This window comes from Schistocerca nitens, chromosome 8, assembly GCF_023898315.1.
Source record: "Schistocerca nitens isolate TAMUIC-IGC-003100 chromosome 8, iqSchNite1.1, whole genome shotgun sequence".
Classification (NCBI taxonomy): domain Eukaryota; kingdom Metazoa; phylum Arthropoda; class Insecta; order Orthoptera; family Acrididae; genus Schistocerca; species Schistocerca nitens.
In genome coordinates, this window is record NC_064621.1 from 340,299,656 (window position 1) to 340,321,736 (window position 22,081).

The window sequence follows — 22,081 nt, forward strand, 5'->3', positions numbered from 1 at the left end:
AACTCTTACGGCCAACACTCTCAGTTACTTGCTGCTTATATTCAAATCTTTGCCTTTGCTTATAATAAGTGCCCTGTACGGTCCTCTCTACTGCCCTGGAAGTTGTTCCCATATACTTCAACACTAGGGGAGCATCCAGTCCCTTTTCCCACACATTCCTTTCGCCGTCGATTCTGCGCAGAACCCTTACTTCGCAGCATCCTTCACCATATTTCAAACGCTCTAGTTCCCTTTCTTTCCAGTTTTCTTATAGTCCACGAGTCACTTCGGTATGTCCATACACAGATTCCGTAGATTGTCAGAAACTGAGTGTGTTTTATTTGACGACGTGAGGGCAGACCTGGATCTCACCCAGGACCTGCCCTTTATTTGAACTGACAATGAGGTAAGTGTGGTTAGTACAACAGGTTTTGGGTGATGTCAGGATTTCTTCACAAAATATTGGGTGTGCAATTTTTACGACTCGCAGAGAGCCGTTATTTCGAGGTAGTCACCCAGCCACAATTATCAGTCTCCTTTTTACTGTGTCTATACTGCTACGAGGGCCGTTCAGAAAGTAACCTCCGGTTGATTTAAAAAAATACACCAAGTTAAATAAAAATATTTTAATATATACATCTTACAACTACATCTTTGCACTATTTTTCTACATAGTCTCCATAGCGATTGAGGCACTTATCGTATCTCTTCACAAGCTTTGAAATTCCTTCTGCATAAAAATCACCCGCTTGTGCCTGGAGCCAGCCTGTGACCGCATCTTTGAGCTTAGAGAGTCTTAGAAATCTGTGGAAAACCAGAAGACAACTCCGACATTGAGAAACGTCGATTTTCACGAACTTTTGCATCAACTGTCTGAACGAGTTCGTCAGTCACCAATGATGGTCTACCACTCCTCTCTTCATCATGAACGTTTTCTCGTCCACTTTTAAATAAACGTACCCATTCACGGACAACTCCTTCACTCATAACTATTCAGTGTCCCCTCGACGATCACCAGTGGTGTACGGCCAGTGTAGGAGATCGCTCCCCACACCATGATGCCGGGTGTTGGCCCTGTGTGCCTCGGTCGTATGCAGTCCTGATTGTGGCGCTCACCTGCACGGCGCCAAACACGCATACGACCATCATTGGCGCCAAGGCAGAAGCGACTCTCATCGCTGAAGACGACACGTCTCCATTCGTCCCTCCATTCACGCCTGTCGCGACACCACTGGAGGCGGGCTGCACGATGTTGGGGCGTGAGCGGAAGACGGCCTAACGGTGTGCGGGACCGTAGCCCAGCTTCATGGAGACGGTTGCGAATGGTCCTCGCCGATACCCCAGGAGCAACAGTGTCCCTAATTTGCTGGGACGTGGCGGTGCGGTCCCCTACGGCACTGCGTAGGATCCTACGGTCTTGGCGTGCATCCGTGCGTCGCTGCGGTCCGGTCCGGTCCCAGGTCGACGGGCATGTGCACCTTCCGCCGACCACTGGCGACAACATCGATGTACTGTGGAGACCTCACGCCCCACGTGTTGAGCAATTCGGCGGTATGTCCACCCGGCCTCCCGCATGCCCACTATACGCCCTCGCTCAAAGTCCGTCAATTGCACATACGGTTCACGTCCACGCTGTCGCGGCATGCTACCAGTGTTAAAGACTGCGATGGAGCTCCGTATGCCACGGCAAACTGGCTGACACTGACGGCGGCGGTGCACAAATGCTGCGCAGCTAGCGCCATTCGACGGCCAACACCGCGGTTCCTGGTGTGTCCGCTGTGCCGTGCGTGTGATCATTGCTTGTACAGCCCTCTCGCAGTGTCCGGAGCAAGTATGGTGGGTCTGACACACCGGTGTCAATGTGTTCTTTTTTCCATTTCCAGGAGTGTAGAAATTGAGCAGTAGAAGAGAAAGACAGCATCCACGCCCTATGTACTTTTTAATCCAAGGAATTCTCTCTGAGTCTTGTATTCTTATTGTAACATCTTGGTTCTTGTACTCGTTCCATGTGACTGGACCGGCCGAAGTGGCCGTGCGGTTCTAGGCGCTGCAGTCTGGAACCGCGAGACCGCTACAGTCGCAGGTTCGAATCCTGCCTCGGACATGGACGTGTGTGATGTCCTTAGGTTAGTTAGGTTTAACTAGTTCTAAGTTATAGGGGACTAATGACCTCAGAAGTTGAGTCCCATAGTGCTCTGAGCCATTTTTGAACCATGTGGCTGGACTTTCCTTTTAGAATATACCTATGTTTCTGAAGATGTCAAACAATTTGGACCACTCTATATTGTGGAATGCTGTTTCCAGGTAAACAGTTGGTACTACCATTAACTATTGTTTATGTTCTTACAGCCCATCCAAACGTGCAGGTGTTCATCATGCAGGGAGGTCTGCAAAGCCTGAACGAGGCGACGTACCATGCTGTACCACTTCTGGTTATGCCCTTCTTCTCTGATCAGGCGCACAACGCTGCCAAGATTAAGCAGGCCGAGATAGGCATCTGGCTCGAGTACAGTGAGGTCAGCAAGGAGACGGTTCTGCGAGACCTGAAATCATTGCTGAACGACAGCAAGTAAGTATGAAACAAGGCGTGACCTGTATAACCTCACACAAATGAGTCAGAGGTGTAGCGCACGCAGAATGCCGTGGCCGCTAGATGCGCAGTCGGCTGGGGAGGCATGGGGAGAGCGGCAGTGATGGGGGTTCGTCCAGAGCGTTGTAGGGGAAATGCTGAGCACTGGAGGGGAAGTGCCATTCTAAACTGAAGCCTATGCTCACATTTTTTGTAAATATTAAGTGGAGCCCCTTCACGCCTACATTTGCATCGTGACCATTCAAAAAGATCTACTGTCATCTTTTCTCTCGTTAGCATCTAAAAAGAATACCACCGAAATTCAGCGATTTATTTTCGCCTGCTTGTTAGCCATTTGTAATTTTCAGAAAAGTGTCACAAGTACCGAATTTTGAGTAAAACCTATTCATTTCTCTAGTTGCCATGTCAAAATCTGCTTCTCTTGCCAAACCACTGCGGAGTTTACACAGTCTCACCTCACTAACTTGTTGTGCAGACACAATTGCGAGAGAATTCTGGAACCATGGTTTATTAAGCTTATTAAGTGAGGAACTGACGAAAAGAAAGTCAGAAGCTTATAAAAAAAAGCACATCCTTGGTACAAAAAAAAGTGTAATGTCTTCACATACGTTGTTTCGAAACCCATAGCATTTCTCGTTGCACGAGCTATTGATGGCCCTTAAAAATTACATTCTTTCTCCAAAAAAGTCTGTAGTTATTGGAATAACACGGTAGATAATGATGTTTTACATAATAACAATATGGTGAAATACTATCTTCGTGTTGTATCATTTGTCAAAATCTCATTTCTATATCTGAAATGGTTTATGAAAAATGCGGAATTTTGTGGATATTTCACACTGACCTTATCGCTGGTGAGGTGTGATCACAGATTACTGTTCTACATCAGATCAGTTTTCTCGAGACTGGTGATGGATAGATACCTCTACCCAAGTCTAAAGAAAAATTCAATACGTTTGCTAAATTTCATACGCAACAACATATTATGAATTATGCACAAAATGCAAAATCATAGCGACATCTATTTTTCAACACACGCTTTTCTAAATTTCGCGCACGTAAATACACTCCTGGAAATGGAAAAAGAACACATTGACACCGGTGTGTCAGACCCACCATACTTGCTCCGGACACTGCGAGAGGGCTGTACAAGCAATGATCACACGCACGGCACAGCGGACACACCAGGAACCGCGGTGTTGGCCGTCGAATGGCGCTAGCTGCGCAGCATTTGTGCACCGCCGCCGTCAGTGTCAGCCAGTTTGCCGTGGCATACGGAGCTCCATCGCAGCCTTTAACACTGGTAGCATGCCGCGACAGCGTGGACGTGAACCGTATGTGCAGTTGACGGACTTTGAGCGAGGGCGTATAGTGGGCATGCGGGAGGCCGGGTGGACGTACCGCCGAATTGCTCAACACGTGGGGCGTGAGGTCTCCACAGTACATCGATGTTGTCGCCAGTGGTCGGCGGAAGGTGCACGTGCCCGTCGACCTGGGACCGGACCGCAGCGACGCACGGATGCACGCCAAGACCGTAGGATCCTACGCAGTGCCGTAGGGGACCGCACCGCCACTCCCAGCAAATTAGGGACACTGTTGCCCCTGGGGTATCGGCGAGGACCATTCGCAACCGTCTCCATGAAGCTGGGCTACGGTCCCGCACACCGTTAGGCCGTCTTCCGCTCACGCCCCAACATCGTGCAGCCCGCCTCCAGTGGTGTCGCGACAGGCGTGAATGGAGGGACGAATGGAGACGTGTCGTCTTCAGCGATGAGAGTCGCTTCTGCCTTGGTGCCAATGATGGTCGTATGCGTGTTTGGCGCCGTGCAGGTGAGCGCCACAATCAGGACTGCATACGACCGAGGCACACAGGGCCAACACCCGGCATCATGGTGTGGGGAGCGATCTCCTACACTGGCCGTACACCACTGGTGATCGTCGAGGGGACACTGAATAGTGCACGGTACATCCAAACCGTCATCGAACCCATCGTTCTACCATTCCTAGACCGGCAAGGGAACTTGCTGTTCCAACAGGACAATGCACGTCCGCATGTATCCCGTGCCACCCAACGTGCTCTAGAAGGTGTAAGTCAACTACCCTGGCCAGCAAGATCTCCGGATCTGTCCCCCATTGAGCATGTTTGGGACTGGATGAAGCGTCGTCTCACGCGGTCCTCACGTCCGGCACGAACGCTGGTCCAACTGAGGCGCCAGGTGGAAATGGCATGGCAAGCCGTTCCACAGGACTACATCCAGCATCTCTACGATCGTCTCCATGGGAGAATAGCAGCCTGCATTGCTGCGAAAGGTGGATATACACTGTACTAGTGCCGACATTGTGCATGCTCTGTTGCCTGTGTCTATGTGCCTGTGGTTCTGTCAGTGTGATCATGTGATGTATCTGACCCCAGGAATGTGTCAATAAAGTTTCCCCTTCCTGGGACAATGAATTCACGGTGTTCTTATTTCAATTTCCAGGAGTGTATGACAGTAACTAGGACCATTAGCGAAATGACGGGCGCAGCATCATGAATTTTTTTTACTGAATAGTTTCTTTAAAATCGTGCGAGAAAGACTGCACAGTGTGCATCTCGAGCCTGAAACCCCTTCTGAACAAACTAATGAACTCATCCAGGGCTTTGGACGAAAACTGGTCATTGCACAACGGCCACCGTACCCTGCGTGAGCTATAGTTGTTGCGCTGGAAGAAGGGTGTTCCTGTTGCCTTCAAAAGCGAGCACCTGGGACAAAAGATTAGTCACCCCCGAGGCCCATGAAAATGGCAGGCCGCAGGGCGTACATCGCACCATGTGACACTGCAGGTCTTATGAGTGCCAGTAGCTGTCTGTGGCGGAGACCGAATAACTATTTCGGATGAGTTTAATAATTCTTGTCTGCACTTGTAAATGCTTGCAACTCTCGACAGCACACATAAAAATGGTTCAAATGGCTCTGAGCACTATGGGGCTTAACATCTATGGTCATCAGTCCCCTAGAACTTAGAACTACTTAAACCTAACTAACCTAAGGACATCACACAACACCCAGTCATCACGAGGCAGAGAAAATCCCTGACCCCGCCGGGAATCGAACCCGGGAACCCGGGCGTGGGAAGCGAGAACGCTACCGCACGACCAGCACACATAAAAGTTAAGACATTTATGGGTACCTTTTCGTGACGTATTGATTTCCTGTGGACCATGCATGGAGCTGAGGATTCGTGAAGTATGGCAGACAAGGTGACTACTGTGACATTACTACTTCGTTGGTGGCCCGTATTTATCTGGACCCTGGTCACCCCAAGATGACGTCACACTTATAGCGTGTATCTCCACATTCTGCTTTTATAATGGCCTTGATTAGGAAAGGAAGAGAGTTCGAAAATTACTTCAGGTACGTTATATACAGGCTAACTATAAAGTACATGAAACTTTTTATGAAATCAGTTTAGGTAAAGGCCAAACATAACGTAACAAAAGGGACAGTACGTGAATTACAAAATCTCAAACTTTGTTTGAACAGGGTGCAAGGAAAGTTAGTTTGGAGGATGTCGACAGGGGCGCTATCGACCATAATTGGTGAAAATGGCAGTGAACCAGAAGGAGAAAACATTTTGTGTGCTAGAATTAGCACGTTCCCAATCGGTAGTGAGTGTCACAGCACTTCTCCTGGCAAGTTTCATGTTCCATGCTGCACTGAACGGGACAGTGTACGCACCCTTCGTCTTCACTGAGAGAACTGAGAATGGTATCACCTATCTCAACATGCTGCAGTTGTGGTTCATGCCACAACTTGAAGCTGATAGCTGGGATTTCACCTTTCAGTAAGATTGCGCCCCTCCACATTTCCCCAATTGTATACTAAATTACCTGAATCAGACATTGCCGTGATGTTAGAAAGGCCTTATTATGGCTGCTGACCCAACACTATTTGGATAACCACTAGACTCACAGGACTTGATCTTTTGCGATTTTTTTCTTAAGGTGCACATCAAGGACAGTATTTATGTTTGCCGGCCGCGGTGGTCTAGCGGTTCTAGGCGCTCAGTCCGGAACCGCGCGACTGCTACGGTCGCAGGTTCGAATCCTGCCTCGGGCATGGATGTGTGTGATGTCCTTAGGTTAGTTGGGTTTAAGTAGTTCTAAGTTCTAGGGGACTGATGACCACAGATGTTAAGTCCCATAGTGCTCAGAGCCATTTGAACAATTTTAGTATTTATGTTTCAACGACTTGCAACACCGCACCAAAGTAACTGTTCCTTTCGTCACTCGTGATATGCTGTGTCTGGTATGGGCAGAACTGGACTACCAAATAGACCAATTAGACGTGTCCCACGTGACGAAGGGTGGACACATACAGCATTTATGTACATTGTAAAAAAAAGCCGTTGAGACTTTATCGTTCACATTTTATATCAAATGTCACACTGCTATTTGCCATTTATCTACACTGAAGGGCCAAAGAAACTGGTATAGGCATGCGTATTCAAATACAGAGATGTGTAAACAGGCAGAATACGACGCTGCGGTCAACAACAATTATATAAGATGACAAGTGTCGGGCACAGTCGGTAGATCGGTTGCTGCTGCTGCTGCTGCACTGGCAGGTTATCAAGATTTAAATGAGTTTGAATCAGTTGTTATAGTCGGCGTACGAGCGATAGGACACAGCATCTCCGAGGTAGCGATGAAGTGGGGATTATCCCGTACGACCTTTTCTAGAGTGTACCTTAAATATCAGGAATCCGGTAAAACATCAAATCTCCGACATCGCTGCGGCCGGAAAAAGATCCTGCAAGAATGGGACCAACGGTGACTGAGAAGAACCGTTCAACGTGCCACAAGTGCTACCCTTTCGCAAATTGCTGCAGATTTCACTGCCAGGCCATCAACAAGTGTCAACGTGCGAACCATTCAACGAAACATCATTGATATGGGCTTTCGGAGCAGAAGGTCCACTCATGTACCCTTGATGACTGCACGACACGAAGCTTTACGTCTCGCCTGGATCCGTCAACACCGACATTGGACTGTTGATGCCTGGAAATATGTCTGGTTGGATGAGTCTTGTTTCAAATTGTATCGAGCAGATGGACGTGTACGGGTATGGAGACAACCTTATGAATCCATGTACCCTGCATGTCAACAGGCGACTGTTCAAGCTGGTGGAGGCTCTGTAATGATGTGGGGTTGTGCAGTTGGAGTGATATGTCTAGATACTACCCTGATATGTGACACGTACGTAAGCACCCTGTCTGATCACCTACATCCATTCGTGTCCATTGTGCATTCCGACGGACTTGGGCACTTCCAGCGGGACAATGCGACACCCTACATGTCCAGAATTGCTACAGATTGGCTCCAGGAACACTGTTTTGAGTTTAAACAATTCCGCTGGCCACCGAACTCCCCAGACATGAACGTTATTGAGTATATCTGGGATGTCTTACAACGTGCTGTTCAGAACAGATCTCCACCCCTTCGTACTCTTACGGATTTATGGACAGCCCTGCAAGATTCATGGTGTTAGTTCCCTCCAGCACTACTGCAGACATTAGTCGAGTCCATGCCATGTCACGTTGCGACACTTCTGCGTGCTCACGGGGGCGCTACACGATATTAGGCAGGTGTTCCTGTTTCTTTAGCTCTTCAGTGTATATCGATTCTTAGAAATGTTTCATGGACTTATAATTACCCTGTTAACTTGAAGCTATTTTTTGGTGATTAGATACTGTAGATCTATTAAACTGTGTGGTTGTTGATTGTTACGTACCCCCCGCCCCTCCTTGACAAATAGCCACGGACATTTTCTAAGGGATTATTTTAAGATCGTGTGATTTAGCGAGACAGTCAATGTGCAATAGGGAGCCTGAGTGTTTGTCAAACCAGGAACATCTGGGTGCAGGTCTCGAACATGGTTGTTGTCGTCTTGAAAGATGGGAGTGTCCACAGAATGCTTATCACGAAGCTGTAAAAGAAAAGGCATCACTTGGCCACCGAAAATGTCGACACAGACATCGTGGTTCATTTTCACGTTACCCTCAGTGTGTGGGCACTTGCCTTACATCATTTGAAGTGAGCTCGATTCCTCGGAAAGCCTATTTGTTCCATTAAAAGTTCTACTTCATCTCCCCAGATGAGTATTCTTGAGCTCTTGAAGATGGCGTAAACCATTTTCAGTATTCGTTATTCTTTAACGAGATATTGCAAGAAGTATAAGACATCTCATGATCCGTGGCATCTGGGAGATAGCTTATTGACTTGAAACGTTGTAGTAACATCATGCGACCAACATAAGTGATTTAACAGGAAATTCAAAAGTCAAATTAAGAAAAAATATTTTACAATATGCTGTGTCATATAAGAAATACTTTTGCTTTATTAATTGTGTTACTACTAATTCCTTATGGTGACAATGTAAAATACTAACTTTGGTGTGGAAATGAATCAGCTTTCTGTTTTTTTATGTAGTTGTTCATAGCAAGTTGAATACTTAAATACACTCCTGGAAATTGAAATAAGAACACCGTGAATTCATTGTCCCAGGAAGGGGAAACTTTATTGACACATTCCTGGGGTCAGATACATCACATGATCACACTGACAGAATCACAGGCACATAGACACAGGCAACAGAGCATACACAATGTCGGCACTAGTACAGTGTATATCCACCTTTCGCAGCAATGCAGGCTGCTATTCTCCCATGGAGACGATCGTAGAGATGCTGGATGTAGTCCTGTGGAACGGCTTGCCATGCCATTTCCACCTGGCGCATCAGTTGGACCAGCGTTCGTGCTGGACGTGCAGACCGCGTGAGACGACGCTTCATCCAGTCCCAAACATGCTCAATGGGGGACAGATCCGGAGATCTTGCTGGCCAGGGTAGTTGACTTACACCTTCTAGAGCACGTTGGGTGGCACGGGATACATGCGGACGTGCATTGTCCTGTTGGAACAGCAAGTTCCCTTGCCGGTCTAGGAATGGTAGAACGATGGGTTCGATGACGGTTTGGATGTACCGTGCACTATTCAGTGTCCCCTCGACGATCACCAGTGGTGTACGGCCAGTGTAGGAGATCGCTCCCCACACCATGATGCCGGGTGTTGGCCCTGTGTGCCTCGGTCGTATGCAGTCCTGATTGTGGCGCTCACCTGCATGGCGCCAAACACGCATACGACCATCATTGGCACCAAGGCAGAAGCGACTCTCATCGCTGAAGACGACACGTCTCCATTCGTCCCTCCATTCACGCCTGTCGCGACACCACTGGAGGCGGGCTGCACGATGTTGGGGCGTGAGCGGAAGACGGCCTAACGGTGTGCGGGACCGTAGCCCAGCTTCATGGAGACGGTTGCGAATGGTCCTCGCCGATACCCCAGGAGCAATAGTGTCCCTAATTTGCTGGGAAGTGGCGGTGCGGTCCCCTACGGCACTGCGTAGGATCCTACGGTCTTGGCGTGCATCCGTGCGTCGCTGCGGTCCGGTCCCAAGTCGACGGGCACGTGCACCTTCCGCCGACCACTGGCGACAACATCGATGTACTGTGGAGACCTCACGCCCCACGTGTTGAGCAATTCGGCGGTACGTCCACCCGGCCTCCCGCATGCCCACTATACGCCCTCGCTCAAAGTCCGTCAACTGCACATACGGTTCACGTCCACGCTGTCGCGGCATGCTACCAGTGTTAAAGACTGCGATGGAGCTCCGTATGCCACGGCAAACTGGCTGACACTGACGGCGGCGGTGCACAAATGCTGCGCAGCTAGCGCCATTCGACGGCCAACACCGCGGTTCCTGGTGTGTCCGCTGTGCCGTGCGTGTGATCATTGCTTGTACAGCCCTCTCGCAGTGTCCGGAGCAAGCATGGTGGGTCTGACACACCGGTGTCAATGTGTTCTTTTTTCCATTTCCAGGAGTGTAGTTTCAGTTCTCATACCTTTTTAAATCTGATGGTTTCATTAATCACACTAGGCTGCAGAGTGAGTAATTCATTCTAGAATGAAAAGTTATACTCGTATGGCGAAAAAAGCACCCTGACAGCTGTAATAGGCTGGGTGCAGCTGTTTCGCACATCTACCATAGTCAGTCACATAACATCATTTCGTTCTCATATCTGTGGCAAAGCCTCAGTGTTGCCGTAGCTCTATAGATGGTTATTGTTTTCAGCTTTGGAAGCTCCAGCTACCATTTGCGTTGTCAGCTGTTGAGGTTCTTGTTTCGCCTTACGAAGTGACCTGCCCTTCATCAGAGACAGGCTGTGTGTTGCACATGTGGTTTTGATTGGCTAATATTCATGATGTTATAAGAAAAGCAGATTAGTCGTTCGTTTGTCTTAAAAGTTTTCATGAGTTATTTGATTAGAAGCGTCATGTGTTTTGGTGCATGAGAAGAACTGGATTGTGCACAGTTCTCAGTTGCAAGTTAGATAAGGAAAAAACTCCATAAAATTGTGTGTAACACGGAATTACTATGACACAGAAACTTTGAGATTAGACAGTGCAACCTTGGAAAAAAATGGAAGATTCAAATTGAAAAGGAATTTCACTCTAGGTTTGCAAAGCAGCTTTTCCAAGAACTGTTGAAGAGAGAGTCCACAAAGAAAGATTGACTGCTTCCGAAACATTTCTGCATTCCATCTTTCAGTATATCTCAAGTGTGTGGGACCTGTACCAAACACAACTAACAGGAATGCTAACCTAATCTTATAAGTGACTTATTCAAGTTAAGTCTGTTAATGCATTGTGGACGAGGGACAGCGACTGGTCAAATATTAAACAAAGAAATTCGCCAAACAGCTTTGCAAACTGAGAAATTATTTTACTTTATTTTCGCTACCAGTTTCGGAAATTCAACATGCCATCTTCAGTATGCCAATATCAATAATTTTTTAGAGATGCATATGAGGTCTGAGGACGGCATATTGAATTGCCGAGAATGGTAGCGAAAATAAAGTAAAATAACTTCTCAATTTTCATGGCTATTTGGCGAATTTCTTTATTATATATTCAAGTTAATATGGACTCGGTATCACAGTGCAACTTAGCATTTTTCACATTAACACATCATTGCCACAGGTGAAAAACGCTACAAATGAAAAAGGAAACATCACGTCATCAATACAGGATTGAACAAAGGCTTTTCAGTTAGAATGCCAGTACGTATCAACTGAGCCACATTAATTGACATGTACTGACTGGACATACCGGGTTTGTGTAAAAAGTATGGGAAAAGTTTGTGAAAACTATTTTATTTGAGATATTGCTACAATACCTCAAAATTCTTCGAAGTACAGGCTTTGAGCGTCAACACACTTTTACCATCGGCTTTTCCATGACTCACAGGTCCCAGATCCCATAGTAGGCGGATTCTGGAAGGTTGTTAAGGGTACATGTGGAAGCTTCTTTTATGGCACTTAGAGTCCTATGGTGGGGTCTTTCGAGGGAGGACGTCTTTTGGGAATTGAAAATAGTCTGCTGGTACCAAGACGGGACTGTAAGTGCGTTGGGGAATCGTCATGATGCCACTTATCGTTGGGTAGTCGGTGACCTTGGAGCAGGTGTGGCTGGGCGCGTTGCCATGGTGCAATTCCTAATTTCCATCTATGACTGGCCTCACGCAGCTGACCCTTCTCTTCAGTCTTCTTAGCACTTCTAGGGAAAAAAGCACCATTCTCTGCCCACCCTACACGTACAAATTCAGTATCGAAGAAAACGATGGGGATGACTTTCACTCAGGATTTTCTCATTCGATCTTTTTTTAGACAAGATGATGCTGCAGTGTACCATTCAGAACTTCGTCATTTTGTTTCCGGCTTGTATTCGGATATCCAACTTCCATGTCCCTTGATTAAATTGTCCTAAAAGTGGATCTTCTTCAATGCATTGGAGAAGATCGTCACTAGCAGACACTCGCTTCTCCTTTTGATCGTCCACCAAGACCTTGAGGACAAGTTTAGCGCAGATCTTCCGGATCGCCAAATCTTCAGTAATAATGCTAGGCACTGTCGTCTTATTAGACCTCGCAAACACTTAACCGCCTCTCTGAATCTAGCCTTCAATGTGGTTCTTGACTTCAACGTCCGTCCAGTGTGGGGATCGTCTTTCACACCTCAAATGGATCAAATGGCTCTAAGCCCTACGGGACTTAACATCTGAGGTCATCAGTCCCCTATACTTAGAACTACTTAAACCTAACCAACGTAAGAACATCACACACATCCATGTCCGAGGAAGGATTCGAACCTGCGACCGTAGTAGCAGCGTGGTTCCAGACTGAAGCGCCTAGAACTGCTCGGCCACAGCGGCCAGCGTCTTTCACACTCTCTCGGCCATCTTTCAAGAGTTAAATCCACTTAAGAACTGCAGTTTGTGACGTGCTTTCATCCTTGAACACTTGGTGAATCATGGCCAAAGTCTCCGTACCCGATTTCCCCAGTCCAGTACAAAATTTGATAGTGTACCGCTGTTCTGTCATTCGCTGCAATTTGCGCTTGCACCGAGTCACTCGACAGGATTCTACTAATAACACATTCTTGCCTGAACAAATGCTCACCGGCGTCTAGCGCTTCGGTCGTGTTGAAGGTCACATCCCCCACCGTCGAGCATGCACGGTGCAAGCACGCTGAGTAGTACAGTCACGTCAATAAAAATTTGTTCCCAATACTTTTTATACAGACTCTGTACACGTATAGTTATTTACTAATGCGGAAATTATTATTACTTCTTATAGAGCTCATATAAGTCACGAGCAAGAAGTTAGCAGGTTCTCATTTATTAAGGAAGAAAAGACAGTAATGGCTTCCAGATGTGCAAAGAAAGAGACACATGAAGATATAACGAGCTTTTACTTTACTTCGTCTGATGGAATTAGCTACCTCCTCATAGGATCACGATACCCTGACATCTGTAGGAGTCTTCAGTAGTCCACGGTCCACAGCCTGTCTCAACTGAAGTGTTACTAGTGCAGTGTATCTGAATGTTCTCGTTCTGAGTATGCAGTGTCATTATTGCAGGTACATGGAGAACATGAAGCGTGTGTCGGGCATATTCAGGGAGCACAAGTCAGACTCCGTGGAGCGTGCTGTCTGGTGGATCGAATACGTGATACGCCACCGGGGGGCGCCTCACTTGCGTAGTGCAGCTCTCGATCTGTACTGGTGGCAACTGCTGCTGCTCGACGTCATCGGATTCATCATTCTCATCGCCATCTGTGCCTCTGCTGTCCTCTGTCTGCTTGTGTGGAAGCTGTCCAACTTGTTGAACAACTGTAGGGCCAAGATTAAAGCACAGTAGAGTAACTGTGAGAATGAGAAAGTTGTGATAGCTCTCCTGCACAGGAGAGTGTAATAGTTGACCCAGTGGATGAGAGATTGCTTAGCATTTGTATTAAACAGCTTCAGTATAGTGCAGTAGCATAGCTTATCATGTCTTGCAGGGACTGCTGGGAGCAATCCTCATCATGCACATGGACTATAGTTGAACTAAAATAATTTTTTGGTCATGTTGAATGGTAGAAGACAGTTGCCAGCCAATTATCGGCCATTCTTAATCACAGTGAGATCACTGTGTTAACTTTTTTGTATGAAGGCAGTCGTTATGTTATAATTATCACTTTAAGGAAACAGAGTTACAAGTTATTTTTTAGTTTATTTCTAGGTACATGCCCACAATATGGTACATATTGAAATCCCACATCACAGTACTGTGACAAACTGCAAGAGAAGCAACAGCAAAGCGACACAACCCATCAATGAAGTGTAGTATTGTGCAGTAATTTGTTTTCCGCATTTGAATAGGTACAACACTGCAACAACTGTTGCTGAGATGCTGGAAGGTAACAATCAACCATCAAATGGCAAGTAGGTATGTATTACGAACTCTTCCAGTGTGATCAAACAACCCTCAGTGATGAGGAACAATGTGGCAAAACATCTCTCTGTGAAGAACTGGAGATCAAAGGAGAAGTGGACAACCTGGTGCTCAGATGCTGGCATATTTTAGTGCAAGCGATAGTGGAAAATGTGACGATCAGTTATGGATCAATTTTTAGTACAGTGCACGATGTTTTGAATTTAATAATGGCTGTCACCCACTAGTTAACATGACTGATCAATCACACTCATACTAAATGATTGGAAAACTAAGGCAGCAGCAGAAGTTTTGCAACTCTGTAAGGCCAATTCTTTAGCCACTTGTTCCACACCAGAAAAATACATGAAGGGTCAACCATCAATGGGAAAAGTGAAGCTGTATGCTTTTTGGGAGCACCATGGCATGCTGCTAACAGATTATGCTCAAAAGGTACAAACTGTCACAGGAGAACACTACCAAAATCTCCTGACCACGTTTGTGAGAGGCTGTCAATATGAAGTATTGTGGAAAGTTGTCCAATGCCCTACCTCATTCTGCAGAGAAAACTGACATGTTGCTTCTTTGGGCTATCAAATTTTGCCTTAACCTCCTACATGCTCATGAATGCCACAGAATGGTTCCTCCATGTTTCCTCAGATGATGAAACCATTTCTAGGTAGGTGTTTCCAGAATGATGAGTTGATGATGTTTGGGGTAGCACTTTTCCTGACAGCTAGATGTAGATTTCTACCAACCAAGGTCTCTGAAATGGCATCTATAATTGGGAAACATTTGTCACACTGAAGAGTAGTTATGTAGAAGACTATCACCACTGTCAAGGTTTGTGTTCACAAGTACATTATTTCGAATTGGCAGCTAAAACTTTATACCCCTCATACATACAGGCCAAGCATTGTAAAGCATGGATGGATGCAAGACCCTCACCTTCACCCATTTCACATCACTGCATTCTCAGCACTCATAGTTTATTTTATTTAAGCTAGGCCATGGAGAGTGGAGATGAGCAAACACGTCATCACTAATCTTTGTTTCATAATGTAGGTGGCTTACATTACTAACAGACAAAACGAAAATAGAGTGTACCTACATTCTTGTGAAGCATCATGAAATGCCCCATTACTCATTTCTGAATAAAACAATACATAATAAAGATAACACTCAACAGAAGAAGAAACAGCAATCATGATGGCTACTATAACATCACTGCACACTATATTGTCTGATAATTAAGGTTGTGGATGATTGGAAGCAAGTCAGTACTAGCCTGAAATCATCAGACATGCAATTTCTCATCTCCTGCAGCCCCCACAAGAAGTGAGAGGTTATCATACTGTACAGTCATTGTATTGTGCAGCACACATTTTTCTTATGCACAAGTGGTATAAGTGAGTCAGGTACTGATTGGTAACATAGATTTGTTTCCTACAGATTACTGTAATGCTGATATTCTTTCACCAAAGAGTTCTCAAGAGTTCACACATGAACACCCCTATGCAATAACTTCATGACAAATTATCTTATAGTGAGACAGATTGTAACAATAAATGTGTTTTCAAACAATTTTCTTTCAATGCAGAAATTCTTCCAAGACCTTATATACTGTCCAGTCACATTAATGTGACTACCTGCCAAAATCCTGAGTATCCACTCTTTGCAGTCCAGACTGCTGTGAGATGTGTACTCAGATGAGATCCCATGGCACAAATAGCCCAATCAAGATGTCCCCCAGATTCTCAATTGGGTTTAAATCCAGGGAGTTTGCTGGCCAGAGAAATATGGTACTCTCATTCTAGTGCTCGTCAAACCACCCATGTACACTGCAAGCTGTGTGGCACACTGTATTGTCCCAGTGGTAGCTGCCATCATGCCGAGGAAACACGAACTGCATGTAGGAGTGGACATGGTCTGCAAGGGTAGTTGCATACTTACGTTGATCCAATGTAGCTTCCAGAATGACAAGATCACCCAGAGAATGCAAAATAGCCCCTTGGTTCATGTGGGCACTCAGTTGGTCAACATTGTACTTCTATTCACCCATATACATATCTGCAGCTGTTGCTCACCACTGTCATATATGACACATCATGCACCACAGATGCCTCAGCATCAGTTTTGGATAGTGCCATTTTGCCTTACATGGTATACTTCAGCTACAGCAGCACACAAACCTATCACAGACTCAGGCATTTCAGTAAAACTCCCAACCTTGGCCCAAAAGCCAATTATCATACCACTTTAGATGTCAGATAAATCACTCTGTTTCTGCATTACGACAATGATTGCAATTTTTCCACATCCTTATATACCCTCCACTGCTAGTGCTACCATCTGCTGTCTGTAAGTGATTATTGCTGGTTGACAATGAACATGGGTGGCAGCTACATTAATGTGACTGGACAGTGGAATTACCTTATCCCTACAGTCGATCCAATAGTAGTGTTTTCCGGAGTTACTACACAATTACTGTCCTTAATGAAATACTCCAAAATTCGTGGCTTTCAGTTTCACATATCTCTAGTGTGAATGCCATTACTTAATGGAAATGATGTTAAAGACTTATTTACGCAATAGATTAAAAAACTACTAGAGGCAAGTGGAACCTATTTTTTGGAAAGAAACTGAAAAAACTTGAGTCTGTGAAATTTGGTTTTTGTGGCAAACCCAATTTAGTGAATAAAGAGAACTGTAGCATAGTCAGTAAAGAGGATGCCTGACAGTTGCTGTGGGCTTGGCACAACTGCTCTGCATGTCTGTCTCAAATAATTGCATAACACCATGCCTCAGTGTTCATGAAACTTATAGACAACTGTTGTTTCCACTGCAGCCACTTCCACTTTGTAGTTGAAATATGGCAACAGTCCTACCAGGTACAGCCTGTCACAAGGCTCTTGCAGCCTGCTTACCACAGCATATGACACTTAGCATATCCAAGTACCAGAAATTAAAGTTAATGATGTCTCGTCAACAAAGTGGTGTGGTCTATAATATAAGTACAATGATGATACCAATGAATAGCAGCAAGCAGTGCTCATCATCTGTGTTGGGAATCCGATGCTCAAGAAGGTCTTGATTGGCTTGCCTTGTCTACATGTACATACACTGAGGTGAGAAAAGTCATTGGATAGTGATATGTATGTACAGACATTTTGGTTGTATCACACACACACACACACACACACACACACACACACACACACACACAAGTTATAAAAGGCAGTGTAATGGCAGAACTGTCATTTGTATTCAGGTGATTCATCTGAAAAGATTTCCAATGTGATTATGGTCACGTTACTGGAATTAACAGACTTTGAATATGGAATGGTAGTTGAAGCCCAGATCACGTAAGAATCAGATTGCCCGATCGCTTGGTCTAGCAGGCAACCCTTGTCAGGGAACGGCCACCAGGCGGCAACAGCGTCACACCCTTACTTGTGGCACCAACCACTAGATGCCACTCCGTTCTGTGAAATATGTGGCAACATCGTCCGAACGCATGCAGCCTTCCACCATTTGGCGTCTGTGAAGTACAGCTGTTTCTGACATACCGGTGGTAGTGGATCGAGTCGTCATGCCTACGGCCTGCGAGTATATCCGCTGTGGAAAGAGTAGACGGACAAATCCTGAACTAAAAATGTTCGGATTTCCGGTCAAAGATAAAGAAAGGTTACGGGAGTGGATTTTAAATTCAGGTAAATCAATAAATTAGTTATGAGTAAGAATTAATAAACAGCCCTAAGCGTTCGATCGTATCTAAATTTGGAAATACGGAAGCGTCCGATCCCGCCCATCTGCTTTGACCCATGACGTCACAAATATGGCGGAAACAAAAACAAACAAACAAACACACACACACACACACACACACACACTTTCCACAAGAAGTCTAATGACACAAACGGGACAAGCGTGGGAAATGGGGTGTTTTGGGTGGGGGGCAAACTAAATATAAACAAATTTAGACGCCTTGCGTAGCTACAACGTGTAAGTGAAGACAGCCATGCATGAATACCCACCCACCTCCCCAGGGGTCGTAACCCCTGCAACCCATAGAAGATAAAGATGCTTCAGTAGCTGATTAGTGTTTTTTGTCTTAAAAAAAAAATCTCACGGGATAGAACGAACAGATCAGAAAGATAAATATAATAAACTAAAACAGAAATTGGAGGAAACAGATAATTAAAATAAGTAATAAGTGTTTTTAAATTTAAAAAAAAATCTCACGAGACAGAACGAACAGATCAGAAAAGTAAATAAAATAAGATAAAACAGAACTGGAGACAGCCACACTCAAACCAAACTCCGCGCCGTCATGACGTCACACACGACAACACCCTTACGTCACGGGTCAAAGCCGACGCGTGGGATCGGACGCTTCTGTCGACCTCTAAATTTTGTCGATCTTACATTCTGATATAACGTGGCAGCCCTTCCCTTACAAGAATCATATCATACAATTTTTAAATGAAATCTCTTCTGCGATTTGGAATTTTTTAAACTGTTTATTCACTTCACTATCGTAATTTTGGCTGTAGAGGCATTTTTTTGTGCAATGTGAAAACTGAAACCAATATAAGATGTGGATAACAAAATGCAAAGCATAGTGTGGCAACATTTGGTAAACAATTTAAGAAGCATTACCTTACAAGACCTTTCCCTTGGTACTTGAAAATGGCTCTAGAGCTGAAATCGCAACAGTGAAATAAATGAATAATAGCCGTCATGTAACTGCTAGGTTATCGGTCCCTCTAAAACCTGTTATATACTAGAGTGAACCAAGTGAACAAGTGTAAAACCTCGTTTACACTGCTGCAAACGAGTATTCATAGGTAATTCGCAAATGTTCACTGCCATTCGTTTATACTTGTGAATAAGCGTTTATACTAGAATGAAGGGAGGAGAATAGAAGAGAACGATCATAACATGCAAACTATAGACGCTGCCTATTTTAATTTTTTTTATCTGTGCGCTAATAATCCTCACACAGCTTTCACTCGAAAACAACACAGATCTGCGCAAGTGCGGATATCCCCAGTCATAACTGTCTTGCAGATAAAAGCGTACTTCTGTTGTGAATATTAGCAGGTTATCATTGAACTGTACAAAGTAATTTTTTAACATAATTATGGTTAGGCGTCTGTGGCTATTCAATGTTGACACAGCCAAAATATGCTCGAAAAACACGCTTTCACTTGTATATTACCACGTTTGTAGCCCCCCTTCAACAACAATCCAAAATTCATCGTTTTGTGCCACTCTTGTATTATTTACGATAAGTTACATGCAAAGTAAAAGAATTTAAATTTGAAATGACTGTCACTGATATATGTCCAGCTTTAATTCGCATCATAACTGAGTGCGGATTTTGAAAACTTTCTAGTGTTAACCTGCACGTGGAGATCTTTTTTACCACCATAATCCGTATCAGAAGAGCTGTATAGCAAAGAGGAAATAGACGGCATGGAAGGCGAGTGTAAAACCTATGCGACCGCAATACAGTCTGCATTTAAACAGTAACTCGCGAGAAATGTTTGTGTGTTACTTTTCATTTATTTCATTTCGTGAGAAATAAACTTGGTTTGTAGAATTACAGGAGCTAATCTACATTCTTAGATTGAAAACTCGGGAAAAACCACAGCAGTTCATGATATACAGTCAGCAGTGTAACGAATGCATTTCGCGCGCAGCGCTCTAGCCGAACGCAAATCAGCGTCATTCACGTCACTGAATGTACAGCGTTGCCAATTCCTCGACATGGACAGGTCAGTTAGCATTGTAGTGTCGCCTGTGACATCTGTTGACCGACGGGAAAACTATTTTTACGGTTGCCTGTTCCGCCGCAAGGACGGTCAATCTGTTTCTTACGTGATCTGGGGTTGAAGCAAGACACATAGGGCATTCCGTTTGGAAAATAATTAGGAAATTCAATATTCAGAGATATAAAGTGTCAAGAGTGTGCCAAAAATACCAAATTTTGGCATTATCTCTCAACATGGACAACACAATGGCTGATAGACCTTACTCATCTTAACGATAGAGAGGAGTGGCATTTGCAAAGAGTTGTAAGCATAAAACCATTCCCAGACTGCTTTAAAAGATAAAGTATGAGTACTCAAACTGAATGCTGAATGTAATTGTAGTGATGTAGTAGCAATTGAATTTGGAGGTACTGTTTGTGAAAGAAATGTTCCTTGTCCATTCCCCTGCCTAGTGAGATTCAGTTATCTGTTTCTCCAGCTACAGCATTACACTTACTCCACACCCTACAGTGGTTATGAGTGTCACCTTAAAAGTATTGGAAATAATAGCAACTTCCTACAATACAAGCTCATACTACGAAGGGAAATAATACTGCCTAAAAAATAGTTTCAATGCACTTACTTGAGAAAACATGATTATTTTGCCTCCCGAAGGTAAGAATTCACCAGCAATTCTGTCTCATAATTTACTATTTTTCTCAGTCAAATTTCCATTTAATGCAACTACATTGAGGTTCATACAAAATAGAGAAAATATACAACAGAACTGTTTGTAAATTATAGCAGGATTAAGAAATTGTAATACCCATGTAAGCCAGCTAATACAATGCTAAAATGAAATGATAACTCAGGTTGTGGAACTCACAACAACACTTTATAATTAAAGTTGGATTATGGCTAATGAAATTGAGGTTGAAGTATAAATATGAAAATGTAATGTACTAGGTTCTTTCATATTTCTCATTTGCACAAAAGATGTAATCCCACAGACATTCAAATCAAACCCAAAACAGCACTGAGGGCAGATTCATAATAATGGGGTAACAGCAAGCTCCACGTGTGTGTGTGTGTGTGTGTGTGTGTGTGTGTGTGTGTGTGTGTGTGTGTGTGTCAATGACAAGGTTATCAGTGCCCTTAAAATCATTAAAACAAACAAATGTGGATAAAATCTCTAAAATTGTTGCATATTCATGCACTCAAATTGGCCACACAATCACTCTACCTCCATGTATGAGTCTTGGTGTACAGTTACCTTTCAAGTTCTCAGATGAATATAGCTGTGATTTAGTGCAAATACATCTGATTTGGAATGATGAATCAGAATAGACATCTTATTTTAATATTGTGCAATGAAGGCTTGTAAAGAGTTAAGATTAAGCTGTTAGGAGAGATGTGGCACAAGACCTAAGTACAACTGAAAACAGTGATTTGGAGAATTTTCTAGTGATTATAAAAGCTGAAAAACATAATAAAGTGCACTAATGAATAAAGAAACAATTGTCTGGTTTTCAAAAACCCAAATTATTGACAGTATTGAACTAAATAAATGGTCCAGTGGAAAAAGAATTAAATTTAACATGAAAGGACAATTTTAGCACCCATAATAGGATAGAAAATGTGAAGACATGAAGGCACAAACAACAAAATATAAATGCTATAACTATGGAGATTTATTGAATGAGAAATGCAATGTCTTAAAAAGAGATTATACAACAAATATCAGCAAAAGTAGAACAAGGCTAGTAGAACGATGCTGAATTAAGTTGAATTAGGCAAAGAAACCAAAATTAGAAGTGTAGATGCATGGAAAATCAGGTCCTATACTTGCTGGAGAACAGAATGATTCATCATTTTATTATAAGATTGAGGTTTTATTACACA

General features: G+C 44.2%; 1 protein-coding gene across 1 annotated transcript in view; it reads left to right on the plus strand.

Annotated features, from left to right (window-relative positions):
- Positions 1-15,362, plus strand: part of LOC126199212 (UDP-glucosyltransferase 2-like) — a 156,755-nt gene extending 141,393 nt beyond the window's left edge. Inside the window, exons 6-7 of the mRNA XM_049935991.1 lie at positions 2,329-2,548; positions 13,586-15,362. Of these exons, the coding sequence (XP_049791948.1) occupies positions 2,329-2,548; positions 13,586-13,865 (500 nt within the window). The 3' untranslated portion in view covers positions 13,866-15,362. The remainder of the gene's footprint in view (positions 1-2,328; positions 2,549-13,585) is intronic.
- Positions 15,363-22,081: the final 6,719 nt, after the last annotated feature.